The following is a 16,710-nucleotide window of genomic DNA, read 5'->3' on the forward strand; positions in this document are numbered from 1 at the left end:
GCCACATCATCAGCTCATTTACTACTCCAGTGGGAAGTTGCACACACACACCACTGCGCCTGGATGGGCACAATATGGCACCACTTACCAGCCCATTCACTATCTGGAGATCAGACAAAGGCAGGTGGCATCTGAAGTGAGTGGAAACAAAATGAATGGGATAGAAAAAAATGAAGGGAGGACATGTGTGACAGGAAAGATAATAAACAAGATATTTCATTCTCACGTTTGTCCATAAAAATATCTATATACAGTCAGGACCATAAATATTTGGACAGAGACGCATTCTCTCTATTTTTGTTTCTTTACATTACCACAGTGAATTTTAAAGAAAACAACTCAGATGCCATTGAAGTGCAGACTTTCAGCTCTTCTTCCATGGGTTGAACAAAAAGATTGCATAATAATGTGAAAAACTAAAGCATTTTTTAAACAATCCCTTCATTTCATGGGCTGGTAAGTAATTGGACTGTTGACTTCCATGCTATTGCATGGGCAGGTATGGGCAATTCCCTTGTTATGTCATTATGAGTGAAGCAGATAAAAGGCCTGGAGTTGATTAGAAGACTCGTGCTTTTGCTGTGAACAGACAACATGCGGTCAAAGGAGCTCTCCATGCAGGTGAAAGGAGCCATCATTAAGCTGAGAAAACAGAAAAAAATAATAATAATAATGGATTGGATTTATCTGCGCTTTTCATGACACTCAAAGCGCTAACAGTGTGTCCATTATTCATTCACTCCTCATTCATACTTGGTGATGGTAAGCTATGGTTGTAGCCACAGCTGCCCTGGGGCAGACTGACAGAGGCGTGGCTGCCAGTTCGCGCCTACGGCCCCTCTGACCATCACCGGGAACATTCATGCACATTCACACACCAGTGGAGCCACACTGGAGGCAAGGAGGGTGAAGTGTCTTGCCCAAGGACACAACGACATTTTGGCTGGTGGGAGCGGGGATCGAACCGCCAACCCTTCGGTCATTGGACGACCCGCTCAACCACCTGAGCCACTGTCGCCCCCATGCCAGTAATTGCTACAGTATTAGGAGTGGCAAAATCAACAGTGTGGTACATCCTGAGAAAGAAAGAAAGAAAGAAAGAAAGAAAGGAAGGAAAGGAAGGAAGGAAGGAAGGAAGGAAGGAAGGAAGGAAGGAAGGAAGGAAGGAAGGAAGGAAGGAAGGAAGGAAGGAAGGAAGCACTGGTGAACTCAGCAACGCAAAAAGACCTGGACGTCCACGGAAGACAACAGTGGTGGATGATGGTAGAATCATTTCTATGGTGAAGAAGAACCCGTTCACAACAGCCAACCAAGTGAACAACACTCTCCAGGAGGTTGGCGTATCAATATCCAAGTCTACCATAAAAAGAAGACTGCATGAAAGTAGATACAGAGGGTACACTGCAAGATGCAAGCCACTCATAAGCCTCAAGAATAGGAAGGCTAGATTGGACTTTTTTTAAAAGCATCTAAAAAAGCCAGCACAGTTCTGGAAAAACATTCTTTGGACAGATGAAACCAAAATCAACCTCTACCAGAATGATGGCAAGAGAAAAGTCTGGAAAAGGCGTGGAGAAGCTCGTGATCCAAAGCACACTGCATCATCAGTAAAACTCTGTGGAGGCAGTGTGATGGGCTGGGCGTGCATGGCTGCTAGTGGCACTGGGACACTAGTGTTTATTGATGACGTGACACAGGACAGAAGCAGCCCAGAGAATTCTGAGGTGTTCAGAGACATACTGTCTGTGCAGATCCAGGTGAATGCAGCCAAACTGATTGGGCGGCATTTCATAATAAAGATGGACAACGACCCAAAACATAGAGCCAAAGCAACTCAGGAGTTTATTAAAGCAAAGAAGTGGAATATTCTTGAATGGCCAAGTCAGTCACATGATCTTAACCCAATTGAACATGCATTTCACTTTTTGAAGACTAAACTTCAGACAGAAAGGCCCACAAACAAACAGCAACTGAAAGCTGCTGCAGTAAAGGCCTGGCAGAGCATTCAGAAGGAGAAAACCCAGCATCTGGTGATGTCCATGAGTTCAAGACTTCAGGCTGTCATTGCCAACAAAGGGTTTTCAACCAAATATTAAAAATGACCATTTTTTCCCCCACTTATTTCATTTGTCCAATTACTTACGAGCCCATGAAACGAATTGACTGTGTTTAAAAAATGTTTTAGTTTTTCACATTTTTATGCAATCTTTTTGTTCAACCCATGGGATAAAAGCTGAAAGTCTGCACTTCAATGGCATCTGAGTTTTTTTATTTAAAATTCCCTGTGTTAATGTACAGAAACAAAATTAGAAAAAATGTGTCCCTGTCTAAATATTTATGGTCCTGACTGTATGAATGTGATTTTAAAAAATTCGTTTTTACTTTGACTGTATATGAGAACTGGACTGAGTGATCTGTCCCCCCTCCCATTTCAAACAGGAAGTACGTACTGGTTCCAAAAAGCTGAAATCCCATAGATTTAGCTCAAGAAATAAGATGCGATTACTCAGTCACTTTTTTTAATATTTTCTTTGTTGGGCAAGTTATTTAAGTTATAAAATGGCAGATGCCTCAGTAAAAATATGTGGTTGCTATAGAAATGTTGAGTCAGTCTGACAATATCAGGTTCCAACATGGTGATGTCCCTATTGTAAAAATAATCGGCAACTAAACTGACTTCATTTCATTGGAGCTGAAAGAAAGTTATTTTCTATAGGTGATGTTACACTCACCCACTCCAGTTCTCTTATACAGTCGATGTTTTTTTAATCTAACATTTTGTGTCAACGTTTAACCTTTTCATCTTGTATCCAATGATCATCGTACTGTTCAGGGTTTAGGACGTTGTACTGAAGGAAGTAATAGTGACAGATTCAGCGGCGGGTTTGCGTTTTCAGCCGTCTGCTGCCAGACGAAGCAGCAGACTCTGCAGGAGTTAACTTGAAAGTGTTGCACAAGAGATAAGGTTGAAGCACAAACGCATGGGGAAGAGTGGTGGCGAGTGTACGGGGTGAGAGTGGTTAACTCCCCCCCGACTGGATCAGCATTACCAGCATTTTTAATGAAAGGATTTAACTGTGCTTATCATCTGAATGTGGGCCTGGGAAATTAGGCCAAGTGTGTGGGTAGAACTGTGTGTATTTCTGGCTGATCACAAGTGTCAGAGTTGATTATCCACAGAGAAACAATGTAAAGTCTCCTGCATTGTGTTCTGTGCTCAAGTGCCTTCTGTTTGCCAGTATTTTTGCGGTTATGGATGTCTCTTACGCCATCTCTTTCTGCCCCCCCACTCCACAGAGGATGTTCAAACAGCGAGACGGAGAGCGAGGCTGGAGATTTGTTGGACCAACAATTCGAGGAGCTCAACAACAAGCTTAACTCGGTCACCGATCCAACGGGCTTCCTGCGCATGGTGTCAAGAAATAACCTGTTCAACAGGTAGGAGATTGTTGCGCAGCATCTTCTCCTTCCTGCCGTCACACCGTCAGGCTGTCCTAATTGCCAAATGCTACTCAGACCCACTTCTGCACAAAAAAAAAAGATTAAAAATATCTGCTTGAGTAAGGAGATTGGTGGGGTATTGTGGCTCATCTGTGAAAGGACTCTTTCCTGCATTGTTTCGCCAGCGCAGAGGCAGCAAGTGAATCCTCCTTATTAAATAGACTGAGCAAAGCCAAGCTGCTAAAACCCTTATCAACTCTCCTCTGGTGGAGCCTTGTGTGTGGATGTGTTGATGTGTGCATGCGCACACTGAACTAGATCTATGTCTTTTCTGCAAACAGGCAAAGTAAGGTTTGCTCTGTCTGTGTTTGCCGTGCAGATTTATGATATTTCAGCGAGTCTGTCAGAGGCTTCTTCTGACTTTTGTTTATTGACTTTTGTGAAGGATTTGGGCACACTGCTCCTGCTGGTACTGTGTGCCAGTTTGAAGTGCTGGGGTCAAATCTTCCCGCCCTTGTCCACAGTTGAGCTGCTCTTTGATGAGGGGGTAATTCCAGCTTTAATTGAGTCTCTGTACTTATTAAGCCCCTTTAATGGGCTGCCGGTAATAATCCCCCCCATTTTTTTTTTTTTGTTCTCAAAAGGAAAATCCTCTGAAATATAAAGCTGCAAATGCTTAGGAGCCTGTCATTCCCATCACATTGCTAAAGCCTGAGAAAACGTCATTTTAGTATGAACACATCAAGGGAGATTGATGTCAGATACTCAAGACATTTTGGAGCTCTGTCACTTCCAATAATTATCTTCTACTTGCTAAAATGTTGAGATCACTGCAGTTTGGGCTAAAACATATATATAACATTTAAGTTGGAATGGCTTCAAGAAAAATCAACAAAGAATGAAAAGACCTGTTAGTTGTCCTGGTTTAAGCACAAATCTCCCCAGAGGGGTTTGAAAGGATTAATATGCGGAGGTGATGATGAAAGTCTTAGTACGCATAATCCTATTAGAGTGCAGAAAATAAGTCTTGGTGTTCAATAAATCCATGAAGAATTGTAGATCTTGATTAAGATGGAAACAAAGACGCCTGTTAAACAGGAGTTCTGCCCTGAAAGAGCCAAGGAGATTTCAAGTTAAGCAAAATCTTCCAGCCAGTTCTTCATCCTCACATCCTGCAAGACATCATGATTGATTTGCTTTCCTTTGTTTACCCCACAGATCAAACTTGCGGACCGCTTTTCAGCTATATACTAATCTAAACGGCACAGCCGCCTCGCCTGTCTGTGTTTTCTGCTTGTTTCTATACTTGACTCTCACCTTGTCTTTTCCCTTTCCTCCTCTTCCATTTCTCCTGTCAAGCTAACAAACGGTTGTTTTGCTTTCCCATTGAGGCTCATGCCAAGTCCTGTAGGAGAGACAGTGTTGGGAGGCTGGAGGGAAGTCTGTAGCCTGGGGCTACCAGAAGGGCAAGAAAGATGTCTGTTGGCTGGGTTTGGGAGCAAAAAAAAAAAACTTTGTCTGCATGAGCAGATGGAGACCACTGACAAGTTCAGGCATGAAAACGGACCCCTTGGGGCCGGGCAAAACTCTTGTAACCCCAGGGCCTGCATTACCACAGTTTTCAGTATGCTGAGGATCAGCCTGGTGTCATTTTTCTCCCACATGCCAACAATCGTACATTCATCAATGATACACAGAACAGATCCTCCATTAGCTAGAGCTGTTGATTCAAAATGCTTGTATAGTTAAGCCATAGCTCCTTCTCTTATTTTACTACAATGCTGCCATCTAGCGGTGCTACGTGACACTACACCTAAAAAAAATCAGTTAAGAATCAGTTATTTTCACATGACAGTTATTTAATTACTTAGACCTCAGAGGAAGCAATTAAGTCGTTCTAGGGGTGTTCAAGTTCCGACATTTAGAGTTTTATTTAAATGAAAAACAAATGAAAACGTGTCAAACTGTAATGGCCTATTAAACCTACATGTAAGTGCAACAAACTCAGCCCAGAAATACCACAGGGGCAGGCAACAACCCTTTAATCTATGTATTTTAGTTTTCCCTCATGCTCCCTTTTAAAAGGGTTGTATCTGCTTTGAGATTAGGATGAGATTGAGAGGATTTGAGATTAAATGGAAACATTTTATAAAAGAAATAAAGTATTTAAATATTTTGAATGCACTATTATGCATGTAGAAACTTAAATAACATACGATTAGCTTAATAGTCAAAGGATTGCATGAAGGCTTTGTCAACTGTGGGGCTTCATTGACAGTTTTTAATACTAGTTTTTTTAAATAAAACCGTTGCTTCTCGAATTTCAAGCTATCATTTCAAGTGTATATATTTAATACTAATAAATAAATTATTAGAGGATTAGAAATGGTTGATGATGTATCTGAAAAGTAGACATCTGTAAGATAATATATAACTGGAACCACAAATGCTTTTTTTCAACCCAAAGCATATCAATAATTCAATTCAATTCAATTCAATTCAATTTTATTTGTATAGCCCAAAATCACGACAACAGTCGTCTCGATGGGCTTCGAAGTAAAACATGAAATCAAAAGGATCACGAATACAAAGAGTTCAATAGAAAAATACTAAAATGAACTAACAAACTGACTAAGCTATACTGGCATCCCTGCCCTTAGACCCCCCTTCGCGGTAAGGAAAAACTCCCAAAAAAACCGGATTCCGGAAAAAACGAAGAAACCTCAGGGGTGCCCACATGAAGGAGGGATCCTCCCCCAGGACGGACAGGCGATTTACCAGAAATCTTAGAGAAGAATTAACTTATCTAAATCTACAACTACATATATAAAAGTCCAGCAGACGAGCTTCATCCAGCCGTGGTTGTGGGGACAGTCAAAGGCGCGAGTCGAGCCGGAGACAGGAACCACAGCCAGGTGTAGGAGCAGGAGCAGAGACGAGGTACTCGGTCAGGTACAGAGCAGAGACGAGCCAGAGATGAGCCAGAGGCAGGATCCACAGCCAGGTGTAGGAGCAGGAGCAAAGGCGAGGTAAACGGTCAGGAACTGGAGCACGGATGAGCCAACTGGAGTCTGGAAGCACTCCCACTCCCCAGGAGGGGAGAGGAAAAGAGGGACAATACATGAATCGCACTGCACCAAACAGAGGCATGGAGAACTAAATGATAAATTATGATCAAGAATAGAGGAGAGGAAGGGTAGAAGTAAAAAAGGAAAGAGGACAGAACCCCAGTGCACCATAGTTACCCCAGCTTCAACTTCTAGCAGCCTTTTAAAAGAAATAGTTATTATTAAGTTTAATTTAAACAAACTAACATTAAGTTAAATAATCTCTGAATACTAGCTAGTCTGACAATAAGCCTGTCCAAAGAGGAATGTTTTCAGTCTAGCTTTGAATGTAGAAACTGAGTCGGCCTCTCTTACATGAGCTGGGAGTTTATTCCATAAGACAGGGGCTTGGTGGCTAAACGCTCTACCTCCAACCGTACTTTTACTAATTCTAGGAACCACAAGCAGTCCTGCATTTTGCGAGCGAAGTGTTCTGATTGGTTGGTAAGGGACTATGAGGTCCTTAATATAGGACGGGGCCATTCCATGTAAGGCCTTATAGGTTAACAGGAGGATCTTGAACTTAATTCTAGAATCAACTGGGAGCCAATGGAGCGAAACTAACACAGGAGTGATGTGATCTCTTCTGCTGGTTCCAGCTAACAATCTAGCAGCTGCGTTCTGAACAAGCTGGAGACTTCTTAAGGAACTCTTAGGACACGCTGCTAACAAGGAGTTACAGTAATCCAGCCTCGACGTAACAAATGCATGGATGAGTTTTTCAGCATCACTCTTAGAAAGTATATTTCTGATCTTAGCAATATTTCGCAGGTGAAAAAAGGCAGTTCTACATGCCTGAGATATGTGAGCCTTAAATGATAAATCCTGGTCAAGTAAAACCCCAAGGTTTCTAACTGTGGAATTAGGGGCTATACTTATGCCATCCAGGGAGACTATCTGAGCAGACAGAGCATCTCTGAGGTTTTTAGGACCAAGTATAATGACCTCAGTTTTTTCTGGGTTCAAGAGGAGGTAATTAATTGTCATCCAATCTTAATAATCCTTAATAATAAAGTTAAGAATTTTTAAGCAGGCTTCATAATTGATGCATTTTGGCAAGTAATTCCCTTACAGAAAGAAACCAAAATAATTAAACTTAGCAACAAATTTTTGTGAAAATCTTTGGAAGTTGGTTAATCGCATTAATATGCAATATAAGAAGGAATTAGTTTTGCCCTCTTTAGTTATAGTTTTTTCCTGTTTGAAGCTCTAAAACAAAGCATTATTTCATGATATAGTCATGAATGAAAATGAGCGTTTTTGTGTGTTTTGCCTGTGCAGGAGCTGCCAGAGTATGACCAGCCTGTTCAGTAACACCATGTCTCCAGCCAAAGATGGTAGCTCTTCGCTGCCCCGTCGCTCTAGCAACCTCGGAAAACCTCCACTCCGGGCACTTTATGATCTACTTATTGCACCCATGGAAGGGGTAAGGGTAACCCTTGAGCGTATTATTGTCCAACTAGATGTAGAGCTGTTTTTAAAGAGACATTTCACATCAAAACATGTATCTAAAGCATTATTTGCCCCTTTTCCTGAGGAGCTTCATATTGTCACGACTGTGCTTGTGTTTGACAGGGCCTGATGCACTCAAGCGGGCCTGTTGGCAGACATAGACAGCTGGTGATGGTGCTGGAGGGAGAACTTTACCTCATCCCGTTTGCCTTGCTCAAAGGAAGCTCCTCAAATGAATATCTGTACGAGCGTTTCAGCCTCATCGCTGTGCCCTCTATCCATGGCCTTGGATCCAGTGCGAAGGTGTCATGTTTTATTTGTGTTAGACTAAGTAATAACATTCTCCGACAGCAGAAACTTTGTGCTTAAATGCAAACTGGGTTGCTCTCAGGCATATTCCCGGCGTCCTGGACCAGCTCCATGTGGTGGGATCTCAATGGCAGCAGTGGTGGGCAACCCCAAACTGCCCTCACCCGTGATGGACCGCTGGCTCTGGGGGCCTATGCCCTCCGCAGAGGAGGAAGCTCTGATGGTTGCCGAGCTGCTGGGATGCCAACCCCTGGCTGGTTCTTCTGCCACTAAGGAGAGAGTGATGAGTGCCCTCACACAGGCTGAGTGTGCCCATTTTGCCACCCACATTTCCTGGAAACTGGCAGCCCTGGTGCTCACCCCAAACTCTGAGGTGGGGCCTGGAGGAGCAAATGCCAGCGTGGGGACAATGGGTCGGGGTGCAGGCGGAAGGAGAGGCAGCAACAGTCGAAGCAGGAAGGGCTCCATAAGCAGCGGTTACACCATCCCAGAGTCCTTCCACATGCAGGACGACAGCAGTGATGTGGAGAGCATCTGTGACAGCCCTCCACTGCAGGAGTTCCTGCTCACAGCTGCAGATATATTGGACCTCAGGTTACCAGTCAAGCTGGTGGTGCTTGGGTAGGTGGAAAAAATAAAGCAGTTTGCACTTGCATCAACCTTTATTGTAATGTTTTAGTTAAAACTTCTAACAAACAAAACAAAAAAAACTTTATTTACACAAGTAAAGCAGGAATTGGATCACAACTAGGAGCATCTTGGTTTCACATGCTCGTCTCTGATGTGTGACCCGCTTTGCAGGTCGTACCAGGAGTCCAGCAGCAAGGTCACGGCGGATGGTGTGGTTGGACTGACCAGAGCCTTCCTGGCTGCTGGTGCTCAGTGCGTCCTGGTGTCTTTGTGGCCCGTCCCTGTCGCAGCCTCCAAAGTATTTGTCCATGCTTTCTACTCTGCCTTGCTCAATGGAACCAAGGCTAGTGCCGCACTGGCAGATGCCATGAAAACTGTCCAGAGCAGCAAGCAGTACTCACATCCGTCCAATTGGGCAGGTAGTGGATTTTTATGCACTTTTTAGTTCCTTCTTCATCATCACAGGAGAGGAGAGGATTTTGTAACCAAAAATTGTCTTCTTTGCAGGTTACATGCTGATTGGTAATGACGTGAAGCTTAACAGCCCATCTTCTCTGATTGGCCAAGCTTTGGCTGAAATTTTACAATACCCAGATCGAGCTCGAGATGCTTTGAGAGTTTTACTCCATCTGGTGAGACAAACACACAACTACTGCACTGAATGTCACTACAAAAAGAGAAGAAAGCTCACCCACTTTTGTTTTCCTTGCAGGTGGAAAAGTCTCTACAGCGGATCCAAAATGGCCAGCGAAATTCCATGTATACATCGCAGCAGAGTGTGGAGAACAAAGTAGGGGGCGTCCCCGGGTGGCAGGCCCTGCTAACGGCTGTGGGTTTCCGGCTGGACTCTGTAGGCACTGGGATGCCAGCTGCAGTCTTTTTTCCCACTGCGGACCCAGGGGACAGACTCCAGCAGTGCAGCAATACTTTACAGTCACTACTAGGTTTGTTTCAATTGAATTTGTGCAAAGTTGGTTATTTTTTAGGCATATTTTCTTCAGTGTTATGTGCAATGGTTAAATATTCTTTTTTTGTTTTGTTTACCTATTTGTAAAGATATTTTAGGTACTTTATTATTGTTTTTTAGTTCTGAGTGGAGATTTTGTTTTCTTTTGTAGACCAAGTTGAGTCAAATGACACTGATTTTTGAGTAAGGTTTTTAGAAAAAGCAAAGAATGTGTTCAGATTTCACTTGACCTCTTGACTTGTTCATGCGGTTTGATTGCCACACTAGAAAATGACTTTATCACTAATCAGTCGCTCATTGACAGATCTTGTCTTTCACACATTGGGAGCTGTGAAGTGCCCAAAGCTCCTGCACTTTGTATCATTTCCTGTCACTTCAAGTTTCCCCCTTTTGCTGCAGTTTATTTCGGAGGTATAAATAAAGTGTCGGGCATGAGTAACAAAGAACCTCTTTTGATCTCATCCCTCAGGTCTGCCGCCGCCAGCTCTCCAGGCTATGTGCAAACTCATCACGGCTTCAGAGGCAGGAGAGCAGCTCATCAACCGGGTAGGCCCCTGCAGCTTTGAGAAAATGCTGCTGGATTTTTTTTCTTTTTTTTTTCTGGGCTAATGCAATGGAGAAGAAATAGCTCTTTGGATCAAATAGTTTTTACCCATTCTATTACAAAGTGCAAAGAACTATGGAGGCAAGCTCGCTCCCTTTCCCTAAAACCTTTACTTGCCTTGAAGCATACATTTCTGGAGGAGAATATCAAGGACACGTCATTACCTAACCTCTTTGCCTCATTGGGACTCCCACTAGTGCAGACGGGAATTACTGTGCATTTCAATCAGCAGGATTGAAGCATAACTAGCAGTACTTAGAGATTTTGCCACAATAAAAGCCCTGTTCTCTTCCATCCACAATGATGCCAGTGTAATGATCTAACCCTGTAGGGGTTTATTCCTGTTCATGGATAACATGTGGCAAAGAGGCTGAGTCTAATCTTTTGTATGCAAACCTTAAATTTTGAAAACTATGTTACCTATTGCTGTTATGCTTCTCACTGATGTCAAATCTTTGCGTACAGCATGTGCGTATGCAGCTCAAAGCTTCTTTCTTTCTCTCCTGTGTCTGACATGCGGTCTGAAGGCGGTTAAAAACATGGTGGCGATGGTAAGTATTTGTCCACCAGCCACTTGTGTGTTCCTTAAATTATTCAAGTGTCACCTTCGTGACTATTTTGCTTTATCTGAATGTTTTCAAGTGTTCGTGGGTCCAAGTATTACTTGTTTGTCGTATAGTTTTGTTTTCCATATCTACTTAAAGTTTCTTATATTCCTTTAAGACCCACTGCAACTATCTTATTTTAAAAGCGTTCACAGTGGTCTTTTAATGATTTTTTTTTTTGGAAAAATAAAAAAAAAATCCTGTTATTTCCTAGTATATAGTTTCTGCAGAGCAGCAGTAGTTTATTAGAACTTGGATAACATGGGGCAACTTGCCTCTAAGTTGTGGGTGGGACCGTTGGCACAAAGCAACCCTTCCCTCCCTTTCCCTACAGGTTGCTGAGAGCTCTTTGTCTACATGCTCTCTTGTTAGCTTGCAGCCCCTCACTACCCCAAACTAACATTAGCGGTGCAACAATAATGGCAACCAATATTGGAGCTATCCAGATGTACAATTTTGAGCCAGATTTGAGCTTGGTCGAGGAAATCAAAGAAGTATTTGGATTTTTTGTCTGGATGCATCAGAATGGAGCAGAGCCAGGAGCTTGTGACCCTTCCAGCGTATTTTCTACGTTACAAATACAATTTTTTTTTAAACTGTATTTTTCCATCTGCTTTTAATTTTTCTTAACATTTGTCCTTAATCATCAGAAAAATGGCACAAGAACATGTGAAAAACACTAAAAAACACAATTTTCATTGGCATTTTAAACAAAATTAAGAAGAAATTTAAGGTTTTTGAATGAGTGAAGATGAAAGGAAAGGTTCAAAGTGACTGAGAAATTGCTGTATTGCAAAGCCAACTTGATCACAAATGTGAGAGCAGCATGACACAAACGAACAAAGGTGTTCCTGTTCCAATCTTAATAATCCTTAAATGAAACAGCTGAGTGTGCGCTCATGCCACGTGTACATGCCCCCAAACACCCACCCCCTGAGCTTGGACTCATGCAAGTGTTGCAGAAGCTTCATTTCAGAGGCCTTTTTTGTCAAAGCGGAACATGTCCAAGCTTTTTGCAAAGGCGGACAGATTTTGTGAAGTGAAATTGTTTGAGGGCCAATCAACTGGCCTGGATTCTTTGGAACCTCAAAATGAAATTAAATCCAAGTTAACTATTTAAATGAAAAACATGTTTTGCAAGGGGGGCACTTAGAGTGTAAATAAATCTGACTATATTTTTTTTCAAAATACCATAAAAGTTATATTTAAAGACAAGAAATAAAATAAAGAAATAATCTGTGAACAAGAAAATAACACATAGTTGTCTACAAACAAATCTGTTCTACCCATTTGGTCCTTAAGTCCTCAAGCCTCTGAAGGTCAAGTAGGTAAAGGGTGTTGCCTCAGGTTTACAGTCGCTTATACATAATTTAGCCAATCACAATCAAGACATCGTCCACAGGTCTTAGAAAGTGCTGGAGGCAGCATATTATTGATTTTATGACAGTAGCCTGCAGGCCAGTAAAAATTAGAACGTGAGTTGCCTTTGGCCATCGGGCAGACTTTGGCCATGCAGGCTGCATTAAGTAATGTATATTCTTTAGAGCATTGTTTTAAGCAAACTCAAAATAATAAGGATTGCTCAGCTTATTAACGTCCTGTCCTTTTGCTTCTTCAGCTTCATCAGGTGCTTGTCCAACTCCAAACAGGAGAGAAAGAGCAGGACTTTTCTGTGCTGCCCATCCAAGTGTCCATCAGTGTACAGTTATGGAGACTACCGGGATGCCACGAATTCCTGGCTGCTCTTGGTACGTTAAAAATCACCACAGCAATGTCTGTTCCAACAATCTCTTTCTAATCATTGATTAGCAACAATAAAAAATGTAATGGAAAAAAAAAAGACATAGAATTTCGGTAGAAGGTAAAGCTATTTGCTGTGTGCAGGATTTGATTTATGTGAGGTGGGCCAAGAAGAAGTGGTGCTGAAGACTGGCAAAATGGCCAATCGCCGCACCTTGCACTTTGCTCTTCAGTCCCTTTTGGCGCTGTTTGGTAAATATGTTTATAATCCTATCATTGTCCTTGTTCTTGTTTCATGCTGCCACTTGACTTCATCAAATCTTAAACATTTATCCTGATTTCAGACTCCACAGAACTGCCGAAGCGTCTAAGCCTGGATAGCTCATCTTCCCTTGAGTCCTTAGCTTCTGCACAGTCTGTGTCCAACCCTTTGCCCATGGCATACTCAAGCCTGCCATTCTCTCCTCCTTGCCTGGACAATCAAGCATCAGATGCCATATCTGTCTATAGCCTCAGCTCTGTGGCGTCCTCCATGAGCTTTGCCTCCAAGTCAGATTGTGATTTTCTTAGTCATCGGCAGCGCGGCGGGGCCACAGCACACTATTCTCTCCACAAACACCCTCATGTTCCACGTAGTCATTCATCCCCTCATGGTGCAGCTGCTGCTGGGGCAGGGGCCCGAGGGGACGAAGAGGAGTATGAAGGCTTTTCCATTATCAGCAGCGAGCCGCTTGGAACACATTGTGACTCTCTGCCTTTGCCGCCAGGACACAGCCAGCGGCACCACAGAGGAGGAAGGGGGCTTGGGGGTTCCAGCACAGGGGCCGGAAGAGGCTACTCTGTGTCCGTCTCATCAAGGGGCAGTGTCAGTACCCCAACGTCCCCCATTAAGCCGGCGTTGGTGCCTAGCCCAAACTCACCATTTCAGAAGGTGGGTAAGGTGAGCAGCTCAGATACGGGTGAGTCGGACCAGTCCAGCACAGAGACAGACAGCACAGTCAAGTCTCAGGAAGAAAAACCAGCCCCCCTCAATCCTCAGGAGCTGGCCCAGAAAATCCTGGAAGAGACTCACAGCCACTTGCGTGCAGTAGGTAGTCTTCAGAGGCTAGGCGCTGATGGTGGTACAGCTGCTGCAAACTCAACGAGGAGCAGCGCATTTCGCTCTTCTGAAACTAGCGCATTCAGCCGTCCCAGCAGCAGTGCTAGTGGCCGAGCTCAGTCTTCCCCAAGACCCAAGCCTCCCTCCCGTTCTTCCTCCCTGCAGAAGATAAGCTCCGGTTACAACAGCCCTGCTGTCTCGGAATCGTCCCAAAAGGACGACAGTCATACATCACCAACTTTAGACAGCATTGCACAGTTCAAATTGAAGTACCCGAGTTCTCCATACAGTGGCCACATCTCTCGCTCCCCCAGTAATGTATCTCCTAGTTCTGGTCACCAGTCTCCTGCTGGAAGTGCTCCTTCTCCTGCTCTGTCCTACTCATCCACGGGCTCTTCCTGTTCTGCATCTGTCGACGCTCCGGATTTGGACCGACTAAGAAGAGGTGTCATTGATGAAAAAGTTCAAGCTATCCACAATCTTAAAACATTTTGGGCAAATGCTGCAGCTCAACAACAGCATCTCGGTCCCGTCAAAGCTGTTCACAACACTTCTGGATCTCTTGCTTCTGCCAGTAAAGATGTTTTGAGCCTTCTGAACCTGTCCCCACGCCGCTGCTCCCCCAACGACTGCCAGGACAACCTGGAACTGCGGGAGTTGGGACTGTCGTCACTGGATAGGGGTAGCAAGAACTCTTCCAATGGGAACCACTGCCCCAACTCCAGAAAACTAACCTCGTCCCCCACTGTTTCCACAAGCAGCAGCCCCGGGGCTCGTTCCATCCGACTACCAGCAGGAAACGGATACAAATTCCTGTCACCTGGAAGATTTTTTCCTTCATCGAAATGCTGAAACATTTGAACAGTCCAGTAATTTTGGCTGTGAATCACACTCTTGTGTGTTGGAGAGGAAAGTCAATCTTTGAGGACTACCATTGGTCCGCCAAATGACAGACTTTTTTGTTGTTTGTTTGGGGTGTGTGTTACTGTGGAGGCACATGAATGCATAAGAGACTATCCCGTCTTTGTGCCCATAACACTGTAAATGGCAATGAGGATTATTCAACGACCTGATACTGTGTTTGTGCGTAACTGTGTGTCAGGTAGATGTAAATGCCGTTTTTTTCTCCTCCCCAGAACGTTGCTGTTTGTGAAGGCCAAAATACAAATAGCTAAGACTGATTTCCTCCACTCTACATTTGTTTTCATTTTAACTTGTTATTGTTATTATTGCTTTTATTGTTGTTAATATTATAATTATTATGGTTTTGTAAATTAATTTTTGTTTCACACAGTATTAAGTGATTTTATATTATTATAAAGTGAACCGACCTGTACCATGTAAAGATTGATGGATTTGGGGGGAGGGGGAGAGATTTAATATTTTTTACTGAAATCAAAAAGGGCATTTTGCCTGATTTCTTTGTGAGCTGAGTGTCTGCTCTGAAGCATGGATTCTCTTGCTATTACGTGTTAAGTACCATGTATGACTTTTTAGCCCATGAATTTTGAGATTAAACACCAAACAGATTCACAACAACCATCTGTCATTTATCAGTAAACTGTTTAAATAAAAAAAAATAATCCTGTTTCCTGTCTTGTTTCATATTTTTGGGAATAGATAGACGTGTCGATATTTTTTAGTATCGTAAAATGTTTTGTTAAAATGCAATTATTTAATTTTGTTAATGTTTAATTGTAAGCAGCACAAAAAATGTTCTGTTTTCAGATTTTTAAAAGTTTCAGTAGGGAGCATTTATTTCTTGATTTTCTGGAAATGTTGCAAATTATGTTCCCTGGTAATATGAGGCACTCTAACACTCTGAAGTCAAGCTGTGACAGTTCTGGCACAATGTGGTGGAGCTTTTTTATTTATTTAACCTTTATTTAACCAGTTCTCATCGAGACATTTTCAATGGAGCCCTGGACTAGAATCAGCAAATATACAACGAATGTTAAACAATTAAAACAAGTTACAATGCTGGTGGAATTACATTTAACTCTTGTGCTATCCCGGGCACTTTAACATTGTGAGTTGGGTCATCTAGACCCACAAGACAGTGTGCTGAAACTTTTACATCTCCACCTTTATCATAGGGATAACACGGCAATGGTCATCTTGACCCCTTAGGATAGCACAAGGGATAAATTAATTAATTAAAATATGTAAAATTTCAAGAAACCGTTTCAAGTGGTAATCTAGATTTAAAAGCATTCATTGAGACAAGTTCTCTAACTCCTTTTGCAGCATATTCCATGAGGACGGAGCAGAGCAGGCAAAAGCCATTTTCTCAAGCTCAGTGTGGACAGAAGGAACAGAAAGCAACAGATGGTCATTAGAACGCAAAGCATGGGGTTTAACGTAGTTCTGTGTGATTAGGTTACAAATGTAAGCAGGCCGAAGTCCAAATATAGCTTTGTAAATAAAACAATACCAGAGAGTTAACCGCCTGGTGGACAGATAAGGCCATTAAGGAATAGCTAACAGTGATGGGTCAAAGACCTACAGTTGGTGATGAACCTCAGAGCGGCATGGTACACAGAGTCATACTAAGACAATTGGCAGAGGCGTTCATATAAAGCAGATCTCCATATTCTAAAATGAATTTAAAAAAAGTTGCAGCAACGAGGCGCTTATTAACCTCGAAAGAAAATATTTTTCCCGGTATAAAATACCCAGTTTAAATTTAAGTTTCTTTAGACTTTTTCTCAATGCAACAAAGTACAACACATCTGTTAAAAATAAAGAAAATCGTT

The 16,710-nt window shown here is 42.7% G+C and overlaps 1 protein-coding gene across 3 annotated transcripts in view; it reads left to right on the plus strand.

Moving 5' to 3' along the window:
* LOC101156257 (tetratricopeptide repeat protein 28) overlaps positions 1 to 15,542 on the plus strand; it is a 222,217-nt gene extending 206,675 nt beyond the window's left edge. For 2 of the 3 annotated variants that reach the window (XM_011479363.4, XM_011479365.4), the window contains 12 exons: positions 3,298 to 3,438; positions 7,830 to 7,974; positions 8,124 to 8,303; positions 8,392 to 8,930; positions 9,111 to 9,358; positions 9,447 to 9,571; positions 9,652 to 9,883; positions 10,376 to 10,452; positions 11,038 to 11,061; positions 12,734 to 12,863; positions 13,000 to 13,107; positions 13,200 to 15,542. In XM_011479363.4, the coding sequence (XP_011477665.1) occupies positions 3,298 to 3,438; positions 7,830 to 7,974; positions 8,124 to 8,303; positions 8,392 to 8,930; positions 9,111 to 9,358; positions 9,447 to 9,571; positions 9,652 to 9,883; positions 10,376 to 10,452; positions 11,038 to 11,061; positions 12,734 to 12,863; positions 13,000 to 13,107; positions 13,200 to 14,806 (3,556 nt within the window). In that variant the 3' untranslated portion in view covers positions 14,807 to 15,542. The remainder of the gene's footprint in view (positions 1 to 3,297; positions 3,439 to 7,829; positions 7,975 to 8,123; positions 8,304 to 8,391; positions 8,931 to 9,110; positions 9,359 to 9,446; positions 9,572 to 9,651; positions 9,884 to 10,375; positions 10,453 to 11,037; positions 11,062 to 12,733; positions 12,864 to 12,999; positions 13,108 to 13,199) is intronic. The other variant, XM_011479364.4, reaches the window with a different exon arrangement.
* The last annotated feature ends 1,168 nt before the right edge of the window (positions 15,543 to 16,710 follow it).

The sequence above is a fragment of the Oryzias latipes genome, chromosome 9 (genome assembly GCF_053564925.1).
Source record: "Oryzias latipes strain Hd-rR chromosome 9, Olatipes_Hd-rR_3.1".
Classification (NCBI taxonomy): domain Eukaryota; kingdom Metazoa; phylum Chordata; class Actinopteri; order Beloniformes; family Adrianichthyidae; genus Oryzias; species Oryzias latipes.